At 36.6% G+C, this 24,294-nt stretch overlaps 3 protein-coding genes across 3 annotated transcripts; all 3 read right to left on the bottom strand.

Moving 5' to 3' along the window:
- Positions 1-5,137: 5,137 nt before the first annotated feature.
- Positions 5,138-6,435, bottom strand: LOC126608900 (uncharacterized). The gene has a single exon (XM_050276917.1). It carries the CDS (start codon positions 6,332-6,334, stop codon positions 5,468-5,470), a length of 867 nt encoding a protein of 288 aa, XP_050132874.1. The 5' UTR covers positions 6,335-6,435; the 3' UTR covers positions 5,138-5,467.
- A 697-nt stretch (positions 6,436-7,132) lies between these two features.
- Positions 7,133-9,023, bottom strand: LOC126609078 (probable 3-beta-hydroxysteroid-Delta(8),Delta(7)-isomerase; the record flags this gene model as incomplete). Its single annotated transcript, XM_050277095.1, has 4 exons — positions 7,133-7,651; positions 7,802-7,910; positions 8,038-8,184; positions 8,801-9,023. Coding segments are annotated over 4 exons (756 nt in total), but the record flags the coding sequence as incomplete, so codon positions are not given.
- Positions 9,024-9,290: 267 nt separating this feature from the next.
- LOC126608904 (uncharacterized) lies at positions 9,291-22,869 on the bottom strand. The gene is made up of 5 exons (XM_050276921.1): positions 22,828-22,869; positions 10,779-10,867; positions 10,392-10,467; positions 10,175-10,273; positions 9,291-9,955 (listed from the first exon to the last, which is right to left on the bottom strand). The coding sequence occupies exons 1-5, from the start codon at positions 22,852-22,854 to the stop codon at positions 9,653-9,655; spliced, it is 594 nt and encodes a 197-aa protein (XP_050132878.1). The 5' UTR covers positions 22,855-22,869; the 3' UTR covers positions 9,291-9,652.
- Positions 22,870-24,294: the final 1,425 nt, after the last annotated feature.

The following is a 24,294-nucleotide window of genomic DNA, read 5'->3' as shown; positions in this document are numbered from 1 at the left end:
TGATCTCATTCTTCATCGCTATCTTGTTGTTTTGAGCCTCCAGCTCATCGACTTTAGCCTGAAAAGCAAACTTTTTTTTTCCTTCTTTCGTTGCTTCGCACCAGGTGCAAGAGAGGTATCATTCTGTGTGCTGTGGCTTCCTTCGCTTCCCATGTTGGAAAGGGATGCCTGGTCAAAAGAGAGTGTACGAATGGTGGAAACCAGCTTAAAAAAGCTGAAGAGAGTGGGAATAAGTGTTGTTCCCACAAACGGCGCCAAATGTTGATGCACAAAATCAGTGGGGACTTTGGTACAACAGAAAGTGTTAAGTTTGTGACCTTCGCTAGATTGCTCCGGTCACTAGTGTGGATAAGTATGCAAATGGATAGAGACATGGAAGCAAACACAAGATGTACGTGGTTCACCCAGATTGGCTACATCCACGGAGTAGAGGAGTTCTCATTAATTCTGAAGGGTTTACACAAGTACATAGGTTCAAGCTCTCCTTTAGTGAGTACTAGTGAATGATTTAGTACAAATGACATTAGGAAATATTGTGAGAGAATGATCTCTATTTATAGAATAGAGTTTCTAGTTTCATTCTGACATTGACACGTGTCGTGTTGTGATTGGCTTATGATGTTGACACGTGTCGCGCTATGATTGGCTTCTGATGTCGACACGTGTCGCGCTATGATTGGCTTCTGATGTCGACACGTGTCGCGCTGTGATTGGCCTCCTGGTTGGAGGGAAACTCTTCTGGATCCTTGACGGTATAACGTTGACCAGTGCTCAGTAGTTTTGAGATTGGTCAAGTATGGTACAAACAATTGTTATATAGTATTCTAGATTTGCCATATATATATTTTCTTCATTGTTTTAAAAATATAGACTCGCTGTCTTTTTAATTAGCATATCGAAACCATGTGTATATAATTTTTTTTTTAATTCATTTCAGTTATTCTAAAAGAAAATTCATAAATATAGATATATAATAACATAGATATCTATCGATATTAATATTGTTTGACCATAAGTCATGTTATACTGTTGAATAACAAGTCCTCAATTATTTATTACAAGAAGAGAACTTAGTGAGGAGATAACACCTAGGGGAGGAAATTCCAGCGAATAAGGTAGTTTACTTAGTGCTTGCCCTAAGAGAATCCTCCCTTCATATATAGTTAGTGTGACAGCAGTGGAGGCATGTTTGGGATAATCCATTCAATCTTCTTCTTTTCTATTTTTTTTTTAAATTTCTCACGACTCTCACTTAGAGATAACTTTCGTTTTGCATTATATTTTTTCTATAAATTGTAAGAGACTTATTGAATACTTTTGGATGAACACTCATTATATATATGCTTGTTCCACATGTTTTCAATATGTTATAATACTTTATAATCTATATGTCATTCCATTTTAATTTATGTATCTAACACAATTATGTATTTTTTTAAGTATAAGTAGATATTTATTTATATGTTATATAATATATTTAATTAAAATTAAAAAAATGGCTACCTAAGGTCCTGCCTAGACGCTAGACCTCTACTCGCCACCCAACTTAGCGCCTAATGCTTTTTAAAACCTTGTTTTTCTTTTTTCTCTTCTTTAATATATAAATACTAGTTTAGGTGAATGTGAACTTGACAATCTTAGTCTTCTTAGAGAGCAAATTTTGAGTGTTACGAACATTCTCGTATAATTAAGTACTCACCTGATCACATTATGCATGAAACGCTCATATAAAAATATCCTATATTTTCGTGTGATTTAGCTCAACTATCTCTCATTGTTGTACATGTACTGTTGTATTATAAAGAAATCTCAGTCAATGTCGTAAAACTAGCCCTTTGTTAGAGTATCGCTATCTGATGGCTTACAAATAATCATATTAAAAAAACAAATACGTAAATAAATTTTAATAAGTTAAAGACAAACTAAGAAGAATTGACACCCGAACCAGTTTGTCACGCTTTCACACTTGTGGGGTTATGGCGTACTTGCATTTTATACTTGAAAGTCTTAAGTACATTCAACGTTTATATTCTAAGCATAAATAATTTTTTCTAGATAAAATAATTCAATATGAGTGGTGACGTTTAGAAGGTGAAGTCAATATATCTTGCTCATCAAGAAAGGAAGAATTGATCAATTTTACAGATAAACAGCCAAAGTCATTAGTGATTGATGATCTCTTTTGAAGCACGATCGTTTTGCTTGCTATTGTGGTCAAAATTTGGATTGAGCAACTTGGTTACGCTCAAATCAATATAAGAGTTTTCGCTGGTACAGTGATAGAATTAATGATGCACTCGTCTGAATTGATGAAGTGTACATAGTATTTTGTATTTCTTGACTTTTATGGGTAAGTTTATACATCATGCATAGTCTCCTTTCACACACTGCAAGATAGTGTGAACATTATAGTAAAGAAGAGGATGATGTTATCCATACACTTCTTTTTATTTTTCACACATTCTATTAATTTATGTTTTTTGATCCTTTTTAATTCATTTAATTCGACAATAGAATATTGAGAAGAGTGTGCAGAAAATAAAAAAAAATGTGTCGATAAAACCACCCTATAGAAATGAATTGTTGTATTAGAAAGGAATTCGGGATTGGATTATATACCTATCGGTCGAAATCAACCATTGGTTGATAGATTTACCAATCACAATCTACTTATAGTCTGATGGCGTATATAAGCTATAATTTAGAGGAAAAGGATCATGGCCGTTCCTCCTACATCGTGCGGTCAATTTTCGTTAGGTAATTAATATTGATATTTAATTTTAAATTTTAAATTTTAAATTTCAAATGATTTCTGACCGCACGATGTACGATGAACATACATGATCACGGGATTCCCCAGATCCACAGGAGAAGGATCCGGTGAGGATCCTTTTCCTAATTTAGACTTTTTTCTTTAATTAATGAGAAGAGGTTGGCTCCTCTCCTCAACATATTTATCGCCCTACTTGCAGAATTTCGTGCTTATGATTGGAACAATTATTTTATAAATTAGTCTGTAAAGATCATGTGTGCAAAAAATCAGTTAACACTAAAATCATTTAGTCGATCAATTGCAACAAATAAATAGACGGTTCGTAATAGTTTTATCAAATCTGTTGTTTTAATACAATTCAATGAATAAATGAACTTAATTTTAAATGATTTTTTTACAAAGATGATATTTGAGAATGATTATAATATGAACGGTTTCGATCATTACCATGAAATTTTGTGAATATGCCATGAAGTATTTTAAGGAGGAATTCTTCCTTCCTTCTTGATCTTTGAGGAGCCAAGTCTTTCTCTTAATTAATAAGTATCCCACTTGAGTTCTCAGTGATGAAAGTTCATTCAAAATTAATTTATCTACATCAAAAGCATCTAGCTAGTAGAAAATCAACTGTTTTTGTGAACCTACAAGCATTCAGCTTCAAGTTTCAACACGCATTTAAACGTTAGATCTCAATCACTCAAATATGTCTCAATAAATGATGACATTCATGTGAATTTACTGGAATTATGGTCGCGTTTGGTGAGGAATTACTGAGTGCCTTTTATCCTGACTTTCTTCCGGAAACATGGAAGACAGAATATTTCAGGCCATCACAGTATTCTTCCTTTGCAAGGGAAAAAAGAGAACAAACAATGGAAGCTTTATAGTTGTCTTTCACAAAAGCAAAACACCTTAGTTTAATTATTTCCATTTCAAACAACACAAGTTGAGATTATTTGCTGAGCTAGAGTAGTACTTTCATAACTTAATTAGTGTTAAGCATATGTAATCACGTTTAGCTCATCTCCTAATAGAACACTGCCAAGAAACTAAACCCTAAATGTGGCCTTATAAAATGTACCCTCCTAATTGTACTTAACAATACTTTTTTTTTTTTTTTGAACAAGTGATATTATCTACACTAAGGGTGAGTGAGATAAGCTTAGCCTCACAATATGCTAGCAATAATACGATTCAAATTCGTCTTTGGCGAAAATTGAACTTGCATGTGAAGAAAAATATCGTTAAATCGTAGTACTAAGTAGCAGTAATACCCAATGAGAGATAAATAATACGGTCAAGTTTCTTTGGCTGAGATTCTTTTTCAATAAATTGAAAGGGCATGGTCAAAAGTCATATGTTGATCAACATATAACTTTATTAATTGGGTTGGTGACTTTGTCCAAAGAGGAATGACAGAATATGAAATTACGGTCAAGTCTTCACATCGTGCTTATGCTTCTCCATCAACCCCAAGTCCATCCTTCGGGGTAGAGTACTAGAGTGACCATGACAGCATTCTGCTGTCTTACTCCTAGTTAATTAATATTCAAACGCGTCTTAGCTTACTTAATTTGCAGTGATAAGATTAATTTAATGGAGTTAAGTTATCCTTGAAGGCTCGTGTTAGACTATTTTGTAGAAAACACTTGCTTATAAGCGTTTCGGTTAAAAGTATTTAAACTATAAACACACTAAAAATGTTAAGTCCTTCCTCAAAAACGGTAAAATCACTTACAATTATCGAAAGTGGTCTCCGGACACTTTAGGATTTGATATATTCACAGTTTTACAGTAACCGGTGATAAGCATGAACAGAAAAATTCACCTTTTTATTAGAGTCCGGAATGGATAAGAAAAGCCTTCAAGTTCCTTTGAAAAATTGCGGTACTTCTTTCCCTTTCTCTTCTCAAGTGGGTGGTTAAATAGCAACTAATTCAAAATACTATATGTACTATTTGTCCATATTCAATTATAAAGCTTCTTATTATTCTAGAAACCTTTTGGGGCATATTCAGGGAATATTTCGTATTGTCATAAGCTGCATACACCCGTGTCCAGTAATATACAAGATTTACTGCTCCATCGAGACGGAGGTGAGTCGCCGAATGTTTACACCAGCATGACAGTATCTATGCACGCAATGACAAAAGGATTTCTCATTAGCGCAGGGGGTGTCGGCTGCTTCAGCAGTCCTATAAAAAAGACACCAATCCGACCTAAAAATTAAGAAGACACCAAAACTACAGCCCTACAGCCGGACCCTGACTAGTGACCACACACTATTATTTAGAAAAAGGCAGTGCATACAGTACACTTCAAATGTCACAACCGGTCGACAAATCCAGAAAATGAACATCGGAATAAAAATGGTAAATCAAACATGCATTTATATGAAATTTTGCAATACCCTTGTTGGACGGCTGGATTGGACAACTTTAATATAATGGTTCAGACACGGGTGCATCTCATATATCATATATCTACTGTAGTAAAAAACCATGCATTTATATCACAAAATGATGAAGTGCAAGTACGTATATAAGCCCTCATGAACTAAACTGATGAGTTACTAACTGTGCCATTCCTAGTCCCCAGCTCTGGGACTGGAAGGATTACATCGCTACTTCTAATCCCTGGACTACTAATCCTCCATCCATCATGAACAACGCTATTCTCAACCATTCCAAATTCTCAAGTCCCGGCTGGATTCTCATAGCAACTTCTAATCCTTGGAGTTGGAGACTGTGCAAATGGCAAGGGCTGACATGGATGACAATTAACACCTGCAGGCCCAGTTGCCGGCGGAGAAAACGGGAGCTGAGATGGCAGCGTCTTCATGTTGTAGGGTTCTGGCCTCCAATGGCAATTGAACTTGGGAGAAGGAACTGAAATTGTCGGCACAGGAGCCCGAACATCGGATAGCGAAGGATAGGATACGTTTAAATCCCGGGATTGCACTTGCACGTCCAAGGTGGGGTAAAGAGATTGGACTGTATTATCAGCAGGATCAGGATAAACACTGGCTGTGGTTAATTTGGACGAGGAATCGGATTCCTGGGAATCACGGATTCCAACTTTAGTGTTCTTCTTGATCACCTTGTAAGAAAAGTTCAAGACCCCATTAGGCTTACCATCGCTTGTCCGAACCTGGTAGCTCACGAACCTGACTGCTTCATTGCACTGATCATCGATCAAGTCCGCGAATGGCACCCGGACTTTTCCAATGCTCTTCTTGCCAAAGACGCTGTCACATCGTATGTTGAATTCTACAAAGAGATTATCGAACTCGTCAACCAGGGACAAGTCCTTCGTGTCGAATTGCATGGGGTGGTTCCATTCAGGATTGCAGTCCCCTTCTCTATCAACCGGCGTCTTCTGGCGTTGCTGCAGATGTTTCTTCTGTTCTTCTTTCTTCGCTTCGTCGTTGAAGATGGAGGCAGCAGCGTAGACAGACAGCCTGTTGAAGAAATTGAAGGCACTGAGATCCTTGCAGGAGATTACCTTCAGTTCTATGGAGCTGCAATCTTTCAGGTGCCTGATTTTCTCAGCTGTGGACATTCTGAAAAAACCTGGGAGAGAGACAGAGAGGGAGGAGTGGTTTTGTTTTGGTCTTATAAGTTATAGCTAGGTAGCATTTTCTAAATTTGTACGGGTTAAACCATTGAACAAACAGTGTCCCATAAATAGTTTAGACATGTAACCACCACCGTTGATCATGCGATAACGACCCACCAGACTTGCAATCATTGACCGCTTTACCGTTGATTTTACGATAACAGACCACCAGACTTAATTGCAAATTCCTCAATGTGAACACACAAATTAGGGTCGCATTAGTCTCTCAACGAGGAGAGGAATTTCTCCCCACTCCGGAATATCACTACAGCTTCCTGGACCAATAATACAATAATATGCAAGAAAGTTAAAACACATGACATTGTATCATTGTTTTGGGACGCCACGGTGACGTTCTTGGGTTAGATTGGTAAGTCCTTCCCCTCAATGAAGCAGGACTGTGACAACAACCCTTTGCACATTTGGAAAACAGAGCAACTGCGTTTTACAGTCATGAGGTCCATGGTTTTTGTCTCTCATTGCTTTTCTCGAAGAAGAGAAAATATGGTCATGAAGCACAGCTCCTAGGACGGGGAGTCATGGCTACCCCGGGAATACGCGGCGAGTGTTATAGGGCCCTGGTGGTATGCAAGATTCCCCCAAAAAACAGGAGAAATTCTTTGGTCTGATACCAGACATGAACAGCAAGTCAATAAACACAACGAACCTAGCCTTCCCATGAAAATGTAATAAATCTACAGACTCGCATAAGAGATTAGTCCTATTAGCTTACAACAAAACTTTAAAATCCAAGGAACTTTCCCTTTCCAAACATATGAGCAGTATCAAACAATCAAATCCATACAATTAATCTCAGCGCAAGAAAACACTCATCGTTTGTAAAGCTTTGCGGTCAAAACTAAAAAAAATAACATCTTTACAGATTGAAATGCTTGATTGACAGTTTCATGATCCAAATTATTTCAATAAAGACATTAGCATAACGTGAAACAACAAAAACTTCTATCGATCTGAAGTCAACCTCAGCGAGTTTTGTTCTTTTTCTGACCTTGGCCTTGGCCTTGAGCTTGTACTGCAGCAGAAATCTTCTTCCAACAGCGGATGGAAATGAGCGTCGGTATTACAACCCAGGAGGCGTTTGCAGCAATGTAGTATGCATAGTAGTAAAACGAACTTGTAGCAAATTGGTCACCATCCAAGTAGGCTGTTATGAAGTACACAGCAGTTCCATAGAGCTGACCCAACGAAATGGCAAACTGAAGTATGTAGCTATATGACTTGCCTTTAGATATTGCATACCTGCCAAAGATCAGAAATCATGTTTAGAATTACAGACAAGAAGATGACTGCCCATACAATATACATTCTACTTTGAGATTGGAATTTGAAAATCAAATTTTACATTGTGCAGCATATAAACTTTGCGATAATCAAAACTCAAAATCTTACACAGCAAGAAGGCTAGCCGGACCTTCAATAACTGCAGTTAATCTTTCAACAGCAACGACGCCTGCATCCCTAGCTGCATATCTTGAATCACCTTTGCTATACTCTTTCCCTGCCAATTTTTTTATCTATCAGCATAAGAACTACATAATCGAACAAGCCCTAACAGATGAAAAACTGCACAAATCGTATCCAGTGCTAATCTTATAGATTAAACAAAAATGTGAGACAGAACTTACAAACTTCAGCCGGGTACCAAGCAGTCTTATCCTTGTAGAACTCAGGCGCAAACGCAAAATAGCCTTCGAGTATCAAGTGTGTAAGGCCGGTGAAAGCCCACCAGCACATTAGCCATCTATCAAGTTTTGATTTCCTCGGTGACCTCCCTGGTACATACATAGCAAAAAGTAAAACACATCGATTAGGACATTCAAATGTCTCCCTCAAAATGTCAAATTTATCAATTTGAACAAAAACTAGAACAGCTAAAGCTACATAGCATTCGATTTCCATTGCCAATACATAGAAAACATCAAAACCATGAATCTAAAGCGCGACTATAAATTATATTGGGATATTCCTTATGAAAGAATTCCCAAGTTTTAACAATCAGTAATCACCACAGACGGGTGTAGCTACGTTGGCTAGAGCGATGTAATCAGTAATCACAGCATAAGTGGGCGAAGCTATGTAACATCGGCTAGAGCGGATGTACTACTCTTTGCACCCGAGCTCGAATCCCCACTCTCCGCACTTTAGATTAGTTTAAAGCATAATATGTAATCAACACATTAAAAAATCAAGCCCATGAATTTGCAATCATACCAAAAAGTTGAATAAAAATATGAACTTTTTGGATCTCAAAAGTCTAAACTTTCTGTGCTCTGCCTGTGTCTACAAACCCAATTCACGCATCAAATTACTTGAGCAAATTACAATGTTTAGAGAATTGAGCTGAATAAAATTAGGATCTGATAAGAAGTGGAGTGGAAAGAGGAGTACCGGAGAAGAGCCAGGTGAGGGAAACGACGAGTAGGGAGGAGACGCCGTAGACGCCGACAATGGTGGACTGTGAGAGAAAGCCAGGTACGAATCCCGGTAGCTTTAGATCCCTCGGGGCGTACGGATGATTCCCATAAACTCCAGCCGTCTGATCCCTCCATTTTCGCTGGCTACCAATTACACCGTCTCGTCGATGACAATCTTGCCCTGGGAGGCCCGATATGGTTTAGTTTACTAAAATTTTCACAAACTTGATATTATTTGCTTCGGGCCAAATCCACATGGAATTATTCTTGGGCCTTCGGTCCTTTTATCCACGATCGGATTACATTTATTTGATACACTGTTGTTAATATGAATATTGAAAAAAATAATACAGAAGAAAAAACAATTTATAAATAGAGAAAATTAGAATCTCCCATTCATTTTTTACATAATTTTTATTAAACATTTGTTTCTTTTAAAAATTTGATTAAACCAACCATTCAAATTTCTGTCCAAAACATATCTTATTGTAGACTTGCAGGGTCTTCGCACACATTCACACACAAGCTCATTACATATTAAGACCTAGATACTTGTTACATAATGTAATATAGAACATCTAAATGTTCTCCCAAACAAATTATTGCACGTTTGAAAATATCCTACAATACTATTAGCTACATTTTTCTTAAAATGCGGATATCTCGTCGATGTTAGTAATAATGTTGATGCTTCAATCTTATAATTACATATACACGATGGTTATGTTATTCATAAACTGACTATTAAGTGTTAATAGGGAGAAGTACACACAACTTTAAGAGACTCATATGTCCATGGGTTTGTGGAATTAGGGTTATATTGAATTTACTTCTCTCTCTTCCTAATTCCCAACTCTGAGGCAGACCTTGAGGCTTTATCAAGTACATCAGAAAAGCCTCTAGCACCAGTTGCAACATAGTTATTGTTCATAAGTGCAGTTCCCATGCGTCCTGCTGCCTGCTCAACCGCATAAATTGCCGATCTTGTTTGGTTCATCAGCACTCTCCCCGCTTTCTCCGACAGCTTCAACTTCTCCTCCATCTCTTCCTTGCTTTTCTTCAACATATTGGCAGTTGGGCTTTTCCTCAACATATTGGCAGTCGGGATGAAACCTAATTGGTTTTTGGTCTGGCAATGACATATATTGTTAGCGTAACAGATCATTCATTGTAAAATATGTGTGTGGGCAGTCGGGATGAAACCTAATTGGTTTTTGGTCTGGCAATGACATATATTGTTAGCGTAACAGATCATTCATTGTAAAATATGTGTGTTATCAAAAGCCTTTTCACACTAGCGTTAGCGTGTTTAGAAAGGCTAGTTGAGATTAATATTAGATGACTTAACCTGGGTGTGATCATCTTTAACGTCTTCATCTGAAACTATAGGAATTCTTATATCATATGCAGGTAATATGCCAATTTGTTGGCCTCCAAAGGTAGCATCCTGCAAAGTGATCACTCCCTTTCTTTCAGCCACACTAATAAATTGATTAAAACAAAATAAAACAAAGCACTTAAAATACTAAGATTTGAAATATAAACAGATTTTTTTGGCTGCTTACATCAAGGAGAAGAGCAGTTTGAAAAGCATAAGGCTGCACAAAAGTCACTAAAGCATACGGTAATTGGTCTTTATCCCTGCAAATTATGAAATTATTAATATTAAATTAATCAACAAAAGTTAAATAAGAACAGTGATAGAGATATTATGTATAACTATGAGATTGTGACACTTGGCATAAGATTAGCTAGGTAGTTAGATTAGTTATGATCTTGTGTTCTCTATAAATACCTTGTAAGATTGCTTACTCTCTAAGAAATACAATATTGAAGAATTACATTCCTTCTCTCTCTCTCTCTGAACTTCTCTTTCTATAAAATCTCTATCCTTCTCTCTGATTAACATGGTATCAGAGCATCAAGCAGTTAATAATTTGGAGGTTGTTTGCCTCAGGAGCTGGATTTGTTGAACAGTTCCACAGTAAGAGAAGAAGGTATTCAATTCAGCAAGAGTCACCCTTGGAGCAAGGTTGAGAACCTGAACAGTTAAATCTTCTGTGGCCATATTATTATGTTTCACAGTTACTCACCATCCGCCATCCGCCATCCGCCATCCGCCATCCGCCTTCTACTAAACTTCCTAGTCTGATTATTCATTGTACAATACAAAGCCAAATGCTTCGAATTAGAATCCAAACCTGATAAGGAATTTTGAAAAAAACATACAAATAGGGTATAAAGTAGATAACAACTTATTCTTGGTTCCCTTTTCTTTTTCTGTTTTGGTCGTGACAACATGATAAGAGAGGGAAAAATCATTTTACGATACTAGTATTTATGTAGTAAGGTATTATAACGAATTCGAGTGGTATGATATGAATGGATAACGCGTGCATGTTTTATATGGCAATATGACGTTATTAGTTAGGCACATGAGTAGTGCAAGTCCAAGAATTTTTCCTTAAAAAATGCTACTCTTACCACATTTTCATATCATATTTGTACCACATCTTTGATAAAGATGGTGGGCCTTACCTCTATCAGAGAGATGGTACAAATGCGATATAGAAAATGTGGTAAGTGTAGTATTACTCGTTCAAATATGAAATATCTATTTAAATTTAATTAGTGTGATGAATATAGGAGTGATTTTCACACGAATAAGACGGGAAATTACGTTTTCAATCTTCGTTTCAAAATTCTAGAATCAGATCAGATCACAATTATCAAATTTGAAATTTTTGGAATCGAGTAATCTCAGAAATTTCAATACATATTGAAAATTCATATAATTTATAGGTTTTGAATATGGTCGAATTTTTTATTGTTCTTTCTATACATTTTGGTATAGGCTTACCTCTAAATTCAATTAAATATTTGGTATATTAGTGTGCCTATACATTTTAATGTATTAGTCTATGTTTAATATAAAAATAATAAACAAATGGTATCCCAAACTGAAAATAAAATAGGGGTCTCAAAGTTAATTACAAAATACATAATTTGAGTAATAACAAAAAAAAAATCAAAATATTTCGAATAAAAAATTAAATGAGTTTGGAACACTTTGAAAAAATCGGATTGAAAATTCAGAATTATAAAAATCCAATACATTATGTTGCAGTTCTATTCAGAATTATAAGCATAAGTGTTTCTTATAAAAATAATTCCAAATACGTGGAAAAAAAAATTTCCTTTTCAAGTGTTTCTTCAGCCATGCACTAGTTTTCTTTTCACTTATATAATAATAGATAATGCATCGACTCGTTTTCTAAACACATAAAAATCTCTCTTCTAGAACGATACATGAGTGGTCAAATTTACTTTTGGTTCAACTCTCTATACATACTCTCTTATCCGATTACTGGTCTAAGTTTGAAATCAATTTATCAATCATCACTCTTCCCGTACTATTTTATACTCAAATTCATCTAGTTTGAGATTGGAATTTGAAAATCAAATTTTACATCGTGCAGCATATCAACTTTGCGATAATCAAAGCTCAAAATCTGAGATTAAACAAAAATGTGAGACAGAACTTACAAACTTCAGCGGGGTACCAAGCAGTCTTATCCTTGTAGAACTCAGGCGCAAACGCAAAATAGCCTTCGAGTATCAAGTGTGTAAGGCCGGTGAAAGCCCACCAGCACATTAGCCATCTATCAAGTTTTGATTTCCTCGGTGACCTCCCTGGTACATACATAGCAAAAAGTAAAACACGTCGATTAGGACATTCAAATGTCTCCCTCAAAATGTCAAATTTATCGATTTGAACAAAAACTAGAACATCTAAAGCTACATAGCATTCGGTTTCCAGTGCCAATACATAGAAAACATCAAAACCATGATCTTAAATGCGACTATAAATTATATTGGGTTATTCCTTATGAAAGAATTCCCAAGTTTTAACAATCAGTAATCACCACAGACGGGTGTAGCTACGTTGGCTAGAGCGGATGTAATCAGTAATCACAGCATAAGTGGGCGAAGCCATGTAACATCGGCTAGAGCGGATGTGCTACTCTTTGCACCCGAGTTTGAATCCCAAATCTCCGCACTTTAGATTAGTTTAAAGCATAATATGTAATCAACACATTAAAAAATCAAGCCGATGAATTTGCAATCATACCAAAAAGTTGAATAAAAATATGAACTTTTTGGATCTCAAAAGTCTAAACTTTCTGTGCTCTGCCTGTGTCTACAAACCCAATTCACGCATCAAATTACTTGAGCAAATTACAATGTTTAGAGAATTGAGCTGAATAAAATTACGATCTGATCAGAAGTGGAGTGGAAGGAGGGGTACCGGAGAAGAGCCAGGTGAGGGAAACGACGAGTAGGGAGGAGACGCCGTAGACGCCGACATGGTGGACTGTGAGAGAAAGCCAGGTACGAATCCCGGTAGCTTTAGATCCCCCGGGGCGTACGGATGATTCCCATAAATCCCAGCGTCTGATCCCTCCATTTTCGCTGGCTACCAAGTACGCTGTCTCGTCGATGACAATCTAGCCCTGGGAGGCCCGATATTATCGTCGGCATACTGCTGGTTTAGTTTACTAAATTTTCACAAACTTGATATAATTTGCTTCGGGCCAAATCCACATGGAATTTTTCTTGGGCCTCCGATCCTTTTATCCACGATCGGATTATATTTATTTGATATACTGTTGTCAATACGAATGTTGAGAAAAGAATACAAAAGAAAAAACAATTTATAAATATAACCATCAATTCCAATTTCAGTCCAAAACATATCTTATTGTAGACTTGTTACATAATGTAATATAGAACATCTAAATGTTCTCCCAAACAAATTATTACACGTTTGAAAATATCCTACAATACTATTAGCTGCATTTTTCTTAAAATGCGGATATATTGTCGATGTTAGTAATAATGTTGATGCTTCAATCTTATAATTACATTTTTTTAAACCAAATTGACAAATGATGTGTCACCAATAAAAAATAAACATGTTAATCAACATTTAATTAATAATTCAATCATCTCCAACCACATCATTTAGTTTGCAAATTTGGTATAAAAAATTTGACCTCCCTAACATTACTCATTATATATACACGATTGCTATGTTATTCATAAACTTACTATAGAGCGTCAATAAGGAGAAGTACACGCAATTTTAAGACACTGATATGTGCATGCATGCATGGTTTGTAGAATTAGGGTTATATTGAATTTATTTCTCTATCTTCCTAATTCCCAACTCTGACGCAGACCTTGAGGCTTTATCAAGTACATCGGAAAAGCCTCTAGCACCAGTTGAAACATAGTTAGTGTTCATAAGTGCAGTTCCCATGCGTCCTGCAGCCTGCTCAACCGCATAAATTGCCGATTTTGTTTGGTTCATACGCACTATCCCCGCTTTCTCCGACAGCTTCAACTTCTCCTCCATCTCTTCCTTGCTTTTCTTCAACATTGGCAGTTGGGCTTTTCCTCAACATACTGGCAGTCGGGATGAAACCTAATTGGTTTTTGGTCTGGCAATGACATATATTGTTAGCGTAACAGATCATTCATTGTAAAATTAAAATATGTGCGTTATCAAAAGTCTTTTCGTACTAGCGTTAGCGTGTTTAGAAAGGCTAGTTGAGATTAATATTAGATGAGTTAACTGTTGGAATTTTGGATCGCTGGGCCCGTCCCACTCTAATGATACCGATATTGTCCCCAATTTTACCTGTCACGTCCCAATCCTGACATACGTCCAGGATTGACATGTGACGTCACCAAGTATCCGTATATCCAACAGACCCCGCCTCCAAGATATATACAAAGCATAATTCAAGATTCGAATTGCGTAGAAATTTTCGTATATTTTATGGCTACATCTAACCTTCTCGTTAGATTGCCTATGTACCCTAAAAAAAGGATCAAACCATTAGTAGTTCACCATTCACTGCAATTCGACATATTTCACAATCTGTTCAAGCCGAAAGGCATAACATTCCTCAATCAATCATTAGAACTTGACAATCATGAAATTACTAGACTTAGGGCTACATAACAAACCATATGACAATCAAGATTTCCAATTCATCCATCATATAAATCACTATGTTTCAACTTAATACCGCAATTCATAGCATATAACATATATCAAAGAACCAACGAAGCACAATATTATTCTCTAGCCACATCGGTCAACTAATTTGATCGTAATAATAACAATCATATCCAACATCATTCCACAATCACTCCAATTGATCAATTCCATGAATCACAGATGCACGATATTAACATTTAATTGCATCAATCAATCAATTCACAAGATCACATATCAATTCACGAAATTAATAAAGGAATTCAACATAATTTCCTGGATTCCAAGTAATAACATGATAAATCCAATTTATAAACACAATGTCTACTGTGAACAATTCCTATTCACTCGAATCTAGAGGCCGGACTAACTTTGTGGAAGTGAGCAAGAGTAGGGATTCCAAACCACTAAACGGAATCCAACTAAACTATGGTTGCCTATTTCAAATGTATCAAGTACAACTAATCCTCATCACATTTAGAATGCGTATGGTCCCCCATTGCGGATATACTAAGCAGAACCATAGGCATAATCTCATTGTTCATGCAGTGATCACCCATTGCGGATATACCAAGCATGATCACCCCTGAATATGTATGGTCCTCCCATAGCGGATATACCAAACAGGACCACATCCTAACTCTAGGTAGTGATCACCCATCGCGGATATACCAAGCATGATCACTCCTAGAATGCGTATGGTTCCCCATCGCAGATATACCAAGCAAAACCATATGCATAGTCTAATAACGTAGGCAGTGATCACTCATCGTGGATATACCAAGCATGATCACCTCTAACAGTCCCCCATCGCGAATATACCAAGCAGGACTGTATCTTATAGCTCTAGGTAGTGATCACCCATCGTGGATATACCAAGCATGATCACTCATAGAATGCATATGGTCCCCCATCGCGGATATACCAAGCAGAACCATCCATGTACCACTGCTACATGGTGTAGTAAATTCAACACACAACCTACCCATACCTCAACCCCTATAAGTTACAACGTAGTCACCTACACCATCAATTTCTCATGGCTACCAACTAATATGTCACACAAGCATATAAGTTCTACAGAATACATCTAATAGGATTCTAGGATCACATTGTCATAACATTTATCATACTTATCATTCACATTATTAAGAAGATAAATAAACACATATATATCACAATATGACGTCTCATACACGTAAATCGATGTATATATTATCTGGGATAACCCACTAACCAATATAAGCCCATTAAACCCTACATAGTCTCTAGTAATACATATTTTAATAATTAAGATCAATTCGTAGCCTATTGACCAAAAGTCAAGTCTCTGTCAAAGGTGGAGTCCACAATCCTATACAAGTCAATTTGGAACATCCGCCCATGGATTTTCGATCCGTAACTTCCTAAGAGTCTCACTATTATTCTACAACAACATATTAAAATTTCATTACGTCAACTACGAAACTATATTAAAACCTTATAATTTCACTAAATGGATGTCAAATATGGAATTAGGGCATCAAAATTATCCTAAGATGATAAGGTGAGATTTCAGCCCAAGCGCCACAGCACGTAACGGCCGACCGTCCCGACTCACCGGAAAAATCAACTAATTCTAAAAATTACCAAATTTTACCAGAATGGAGATCTCGATGAGTGGAGCAAGTTTCATACTTGATGTCAATTTGGCCGGGAAGAGCCATAATTGAACTCGAACCAGTGGAAAACCCTAGAAATGGGTGGCTTGGATTCGACTTCTCTGGTGCTCCGTCGCCGCCGTACACCATGAAACGACCTAATTTGCATCAATTTTTTTGGGTGATCAACTAAGGAGGAGAGGTGTGATGGTGTTTGTAGGTGATGAGAGGTCATAAAATACCAGAAAATGGATAGAAAACTCGTTGGAATATGTAGTAGTGGCATGAGTCGGGTCGGGTATAAGGGTCAAAGGGGAAAATGTCCGAGTTTAGTGCTTCTCACTTCCCTCATTTCTCTCCTTGATCTCCCCTCTGATTGGGCATCTCCCTTCCCCCCTTTCCATTTCTCTCTCGCCTCTCCTTTCCTTCCTCTCCCCCTGCTGCCATTTGGCAGCTTCTGGAGTTTTTTTTTTAATTTTTTTTTAATTTTTTTTAAATAACCAAAACATCTCTAATTTCTTCGTTTCAACCCTGATTCACGAACGGTTTTTGCCTACGCACTCGTATGATCAAGCTCTATCTAAATATACTTAGCGTGACCCCGTAAGGTTCCCAATTTCTTTTTTTTTACTGCTTACTGACCAATATTCAAACTTCGTAATTAGTTTAATTAAAATTAAAATTCAATTAAATTAATATAAATTCCTGAAAATAATATAAAATTTCGTTAATACAAATACGTAGTTTTCAATAGTGAAATCCAGGAATGAGATTTCACATTACCACCTGCCCAATCTGTCAGGTGTGGGGTTTTACCACAAAAGGCATCGGTATTAGTTAGAGTGGGGTAATTCTATTTAAACCCCTTTGGTTTTCTTTCCACCACCGATGTGGGACTTTAACACTCCCCCTCACGTGTAACCCTATTTAGTGGTTTACACGTGGAGATCCACATCGACAATTGAAACTCAGAGGTCAGCTCCCGTTAGGCCCATTTGTTTTCAATGGAACTCAACGGTCGTCTCTATGTTAAGAGTTTAGACTTGTTTCCTTCTTGGTGGTGACAAGCTTGTTAGTTTGCACGGGCCTGAACCATGGGCTCTGATATCGAGGCCTTTTGTGGTAAAACCCTATACTTGACAGATTGGGCAGGTGGTAAAGTTGGGGACATTATCGATGTCGTTAGAGTGAGGCGGGCCTGACGATCCAAACTTCCAACATGGCCTAAGAGCCAGGTTGATGATACTTCTATTTTTTGGGTGTTTTCTGTGCATTTTACTATATTTGGGAGCACTCAGATAGTGTTTACAACCCTAAGATTCTAACTTTAAGCCTGCAAATGAAAGGATCTAATAGCAGTGAACTAAAAGCTCATGTCTTTGATAGGGAAAGCCATGATTTTTGGAGGATAAGGATGACCATCATCTTCAAGTATTATGACCTATAGGATATAGTCTAATATGGGTATGAGCTACCGGAGATGGAGGTTGATGCTTTAGAGAAGGATCTCACAGAGAAATAGATTACAATGTTAAAGCAGAATCGAATGGATGATGCTAGAACTCTTAGAATCATTCAAGGAGCTGTCTCAGACACCATCTTTCCAAGGATAGCAAATGAAGAAACTGCAAAGGGTGCTTGAGAGGCTTTACAACAAGAATACAAAGGAGACACCAAAGTAAGAAAGGTAAAGCTTCAATCCCTTAGAAGAGACTTTAAGTATACAAGAATGAAGGAAAATGAACTGATAAAAGACTACTTTTCTAGGCTATTTGATGTTGTGAACAAAATGAAAACCTATGGTAAAGAACTGCTAAATGAAAGAGTTGTCCAAAAGCTGTTGATTAGTTTAACTAAACCATATGATTCAATAGTGAGTGTTATTGAAGAAACCAAAGACACATAAACTCTTAGTGTGCAAGATGTGATGGCATCCTTCAGAGTTTTTGACCAAAGACTTGAGAGGCATGCTGACTCTGCCGCCGAGAGAGTTTTTTAATCTCTCAATATTGGTTCTAGTAGTCAAGCTAGTGCAAGCAAACATAAACCATATTGGAAGGGCAAGTTCAAAAGATGGGAAGGAAAAGGGTATCAAAACCCTAGACCTAATTATAGCAGCAACACTAGTGAGGGTCCAAAAATCAAACAATTGTGTAAACATTGTGATAAATCCCATTTTGGGGAGTGTTGGTTCAAGGGGAAGCCTAAATGCCACAAATGCAACAAGTTTGGGCATCTAATAAAGGATTGTAGATAAAAAAATGTGCAATAGGTGAACTGTGCAAATCAAATGGAAGAATAAGTAAATGTGTTATGTGCATTCAGTGCCAAAGTTGAGAAAAACAATGAAATATAGTACATTGATAGTGGCTGCAACATCCATATGATTGCACATGAGTCACTACTCATTGACATTGACACTAGTTTCACAGGAAAAGTAAAAATGGGAGATGGGAACATTGTTAAAGCTACTAGGAAAGGAACTCTAGTTATTGAAACCAAGAAGGGGAGAAGACACATAAGAGAAGTTATGCTAGTGCCTGGATTGGATGAGAACCTACTTAGTGTTGGTCAAATGATGGAGCATGGCTATTTCCTACTCTTTTGGAGGAACTGTGGTTGAAATATTTGATGACAAGTCTCTCTCAAACCTGGTAACCAAAGTGGAGGTGAAAAACAGAAGCGTTTCATTCATTCTGAGATATTTTGAAGAATTGGCAAGGAAAGCAAATCAGGTTCAATGAAGATATGGCACAAGAGACTTGGTCACTTAAACATGACAAGTCTTCAAAATTTGCAAAAGTATGAAATGGTGCAAGGTATACCATAGTTGGATCTTTCCAGTGAAACCTGTGAAGGGTGTGTGTTTGGAAAACATCACAGAGATCCATTTGAAGGTGGCAAAGCTTGGAGAGCAATTATGCCACTTGAATTGATTCACACTAATGTGTGTGGCCCTATGCAAACTGCAACAATCAGTGGAAACAAGTACATTCTAATTTTATTAATGACTACTTAAGGATGTGTTGGGTGTATTTCATGAGGTTTAAATCAAAAGTGTTCATAATTTTCAAGAAGTTCAAAGCAATGGTGGAATTACAAAGTGAACACCAGATAAAAAGGCTAGGAAGTGATAGGGGAGAAGAGTATACCTCTCTGGAGTTTAATGCATTCTGTGAAGATGTGGGATTGGAGAAACAACTTATTGTGGCATACTCACCACAATAGAATGGCATTGCAGAAAGGAAGAACAGAACTATAGTCGAAATTTCTAAGTCAATGATGCATGAGAAGAATATGCCCTATACTTGGGTGAAACAATGAATACTGCAGTGTACTTGTTGAATAGGTGTTATACCAAAGCATTAAACAAGAAGACACCATTTGAAGTTTTCAATGGAAGAAAACCATATGTGTAGCACCTAAGGGTATTTGGCTTAGTGTGCTATGCTCACACACCATAACAACTAAGGCAGACACTGGAGAAATCAAGCAACAAATGTGTCTTTGTGGGCTATGGTACTAATGAAAAAGGGTACAGGGTCTTTAATCTGTCAACTTAGAAGATAAATCTATCTAGGGATGTTATTTTTTATGAGAACTCTACATGGAACTAGGAAACAAGTGTAGAAGAGAAAGACAGTGTCTCCCTACAACTTGATCTTAATAAGGGAGAAATTAGACAGCCTATTGAGACCTCAATTCAAGAAGAAGTCATAGAGAATAATGAGACACATGGGACTTCCCAATAAGCAAGTATGAGTCCACAATCAAGTCATTCACAGATTACAACACCAAGCTTAACTCCAGTGAGATTGATGAGCTTAGAAGATATATATGCCACTTGCAACTTTTGTGTAGTTGAACCAGAGACCTATGAGGAAGCTAAGAATGATAAGTCTTGGAAGAAAGCAATGGCAAAAGAGTTGCCAATGATGGAGAATAATGACACTTGGGAACCGGTGAATAGACCAAGTGACAAGCCTGTGATTGGAGTGAAATGGGTTTATAAAATAAAACCAAGCTAAATCTTGATAGCTCTGTGCAAAAGAACAAGGTCAGATTAGTAGCTAAAGGCTACTCACAGAAACCAGGTGTAGATTTTAATGAAACCTTTGTTTCAGTAGCAAGGTTATACACCATAAGGACCTTAATTGCCCTAGCAGCTAAAAGGGGTTGGAAGCTACATCAACTAGATGTGAAATCTGCATTCCTAAATGAAGTGCTAGAGGAAAAGGTGTTTATGGAACAACCTCAAGGGTTCACAAGTGACGAATTTCCAGATACGGTGTATAAGCTGATGAAGGCACTCTATGGCCTAAAACAAGCTCCAAGGGCTTGGTACATTGAGATTGACTCTTATTTCATTGAGAAAAGATTTTAAAAGAGTCATAGTGAAGCTACCCTATACACTAAAACAGAAAACAACAAGAAGACACTCATTGTATCAATCTATGTGGATGATGTTGTCTACACTGGAGATGATGAAGCTATGATTGCAGAATTCAAGGAAGAAATGATGAAGAGGTACGAGATGACAAACCTATGCCTCTTACATCATTTTCTTGGCATTGGGGTAATTCAAGAAGCAAACTGCATCTTCATTCACAAGAAGAAGTATGCACAAACATTGCTTGTGAAATTTGGTATAGAAGGCTGCAAATCAGTCTCTACACCCTTAATTGCAAATGAGAAGCTGAAGGGTGATGGGAGTGAAGCTGTGGATTCAAGTATCTACAAAGCATTGTTGGCAATCTATTGTACCTAACTACAATAAGGCCTGATTTAATGTTCTCAGCAAGCCTACTTTTAAGGTTTATGCAAAATCCTACTAAGATACACATGGGGACAGCTAAAAGAGTACTGAGATATTGCAAGGGACACTTGACTATGGAATCAAGTATGAAAAAGGGAAGTCAGCTATCCTAATTAGGTTATGTGACAGTGACTGGGTGGCAGTGAAGATGATTGCAGAAGCACATCAGGCTATGCATTCACTTTTGGTTTAGAGGTTTTCTCTTGGGTATCAATGAAACAACAAAGTGTTGCACTGTCCATGGTTGGGGCTGAGATTCATACTCAAGGACTTTGGTGAATTGTAGGTTAATGCCACACCACTTCTATGTGACAACACCTTTGCAATCGCCATGACTAAGAACCCAGTCTTTCATCAGAGAACAAAGCACATAAAGAGAAGATATCATTTCATCATAGAAGCATTGCAAGAGAACATAATCAAGCTACACTACTGCAAGACAAAAGAACAAATCGCAAACATTTTCACAAAAGCTCTTCCAAAGGATATATTCAATTACTTGATGGGATTGCTCAAAGTGACAACCAAAACCAATTTAGAGGGGAGTGTTGGAACCTAAATTGCTTCTAGTACCAAGGATCGAAGGCAACAAGGTGAAGCTCTAACAGATAGTTTGCTGCTGAGTCGAAGAAGAAAGAAGAAACAAAGGGTTTTAGAGTTAACGGCTAGTTTTTGTTTTAAAGCTTTTGTGTGTAAGTGAGTGCCAAGTACACACTTCAAATTAGATCACTTAAAACCCCCAATGAAGGGCTAGGATTAAATGTAGAGTATAGTAGTCAAATTCATAATACATTCTTGTCCTCTAGCACAATTAGGAGAGATGTTTGTGAGCCAAAACCCTACAAACACTCCTATGTAAATGAAATTATAGCTGATGCAATTGCACAGCCTTGTAGCCGTCAAATACCTGCAACATTCCTTATTCATTCTGTCATTTCGAATCCCTAAGAAATCTAACCAAAACAGCCACAGAAACACATCAAAGTACCAACTTTATCATTAACCTGGGTGTGATCATCTTTTGTGTCTTCATCTGAAACTATAGGAATTCTTATATCATATGCAGGTAATATGCCAATTTGTTGGCCTCCAAATGTAGCATCCTGCAAAGTGATCACTCCCTTCCTTTCAGCCACACTAATAAATTGATTAAAACAAAATAAAAAAAAGCACTTAAAATACTAAGATTTAAATATAAACAGATTTTTTTGGCTGCTTACATCAAGGAGAAGAGCAGTTTGAAAAGCATAAGGCTGCACAAAAGTCACTAAAGCATACGGTAATTGGTCTTTATCCCTGCAAATTATGAAATAATTAACATTAAATTAATCAACAAAAGTTAAATAAGAACAGAATGATCAAGCAGTTAATAATTTGGAGGTTGTTTGCCTCAGAAGCTGGATTTGTTGAACAGTTCCACAGTAAGAGAAGAAGGTATTCAATTCTGCAAGAGTCACCCTTGGAGCAAGGTTTAGAACCTGAACAGTTAAATCTTCTGCGGCCATATTATTATGTTTCACAGTTACTCACCATCCGCTTTCAACTAAACTTCATAGTCTGATTATTCCTTGTACAATACAAAGCCAAATGCTTCGAATTAGATTCTATTTTGAAAAAAAGCATACAACTAGGGTATAAAGTAGATAACAACTTATTCTTGGTTCCCTTTTCTTTTTCTGTTTTGGTCGTGACACATGATAACAGAGGGAAGAATAATTGTACGATACTAGAATTTATGTAGTAAGGTGTTATAACGAATTTACATGTTATGATGTGAATGGATAACGCGTGTGTGTTTTATATTGCAACATGACATTATTAGTTAGGCACATGAGTAGTGCAAGTCCAAGAATTTTTTCCTCTAGAAATGTTATTTTTACCATATTTTTTATATCACATTTGTACAACCTTTCTAATAGAGATGGTGGGCCCTACCTCTACGAGAGATAGTTCAAATGTGAAATGGAAAATGTGGTAAGTGTATCATACTCGTTCAAATATGAAATATCTACTGAAATTTAATTAGTGTGATAAATATAGAAATGATTTTCAGACAAATCATATGAGAAATAACATTTCCAATTTTCGTTTCAAAATTCTGGAATCGGATCAGATTAAATCACAATGATCAAATTTGAAATTTTCAGAATCAGAGTAATCTCGGAAATTTCAATACATAAATTGAAAATTCATATAATTTATACGTTCTGAATGTGGTCGAATTTTTTTATTGTTCTTTCTATATATTTTGGTATAGGCTTACCTCTAAATTCAATTAAATATTTGGTATATTAGTGTGCTTATACATTTTAATATATAAATATATGTTTAATATAAAAACAATAAACAAATGGTATCCCAAACTGAAAATAAAATAGGGGTCTCAATAAAATATAAAAGTTAATTACAAAATACATAATTTGAGTAATAACTAAACAAAATTCAGAATATTTCGAATAAAGATGAAATAAGTTTGGAAAACTTTGAAAAAAATGAATTGTAAATTCGGTATTATCAAAATCCAATACATTCCAATTTTTCAAAAAATATTCGAGTTCAAAATTTTCAAATTTTGAAACTTAATCTCGAAATCGGAAATAATTCCAACTTGCCAGATACATAAATGTTTGTTCATGCAACAAATACCACAAGTCGGAAGGAAGAAAATTACAAACGGTTTCCGTTGCTTTGAGCAAAAGGACAAGGACTTTTAGATTCTCCGCGACACGTCGGAAATCGGAAATCAGTCGCAGTCATGGAATTGCTTTTGACTCTCTCTTTCCCTTCCTTCCCCTTTCATTTTCGTTATTCCCCTTTGGACCTTTCACATCACATCATATACCAAGTTAATAATACCAACTAAGAAATAGGGATGTGCTATCTACACACTCCATTTTACTTCTCACACACCCCTTGATAATTTCTGATCATTTATCTTCTTCAAT

The sequence above is a fragment of the Malus sylvestris genome, chromosome 16, assembly GCF_916048215.2.
Source record: "Malus sylvestris chromosome 16, drMalSylv7.2, whole genome shotgun sequence".
NCBI lineage: Eukaryota > Viridiplantae > Streptophyta > Magnoliopsida > Rosales > Rosaceae > Malus > Malus sylvestris.
Note: the sequence above shows the minus strand (reverse complement) of the source record. Positions and strands in the feature narration are given on the sequence as shown.

What these genes read in the sequence shown, in the direction of transcription:
- LOC126608900 (XM_050276917.1), bottom strand. Translation starts at nt 6,334, where the DNA reads ATGTCCACAGCTGAGAAAATCAGGCACCTGAAAGATTGCAGCTCCATA.
- LOC126608904 (XM_050276921.1), bottom strand. Translation starts at nt 22,854, where the DNA reads ATGGCCGCAGAAGATTTAACTGTTCAG. An exon ending in CAACAAATCCAGCTCCTGAG is followed by an intron (nt 10,468 to 10,778) that starts GCAAACAACCTC and finishes CATAATTTGCAG; the next exon opens with GGATAAAGACCAATTACCGT. An exon ending in TTAAAGATGATCACACCCAG is followed by an intron (nt 9,956 to 10,174) that starts GTTAAGTCATCT and finishes TGTCATTGCCAG; the next exon opens with ACCAAAAACCAATTAGGTTT.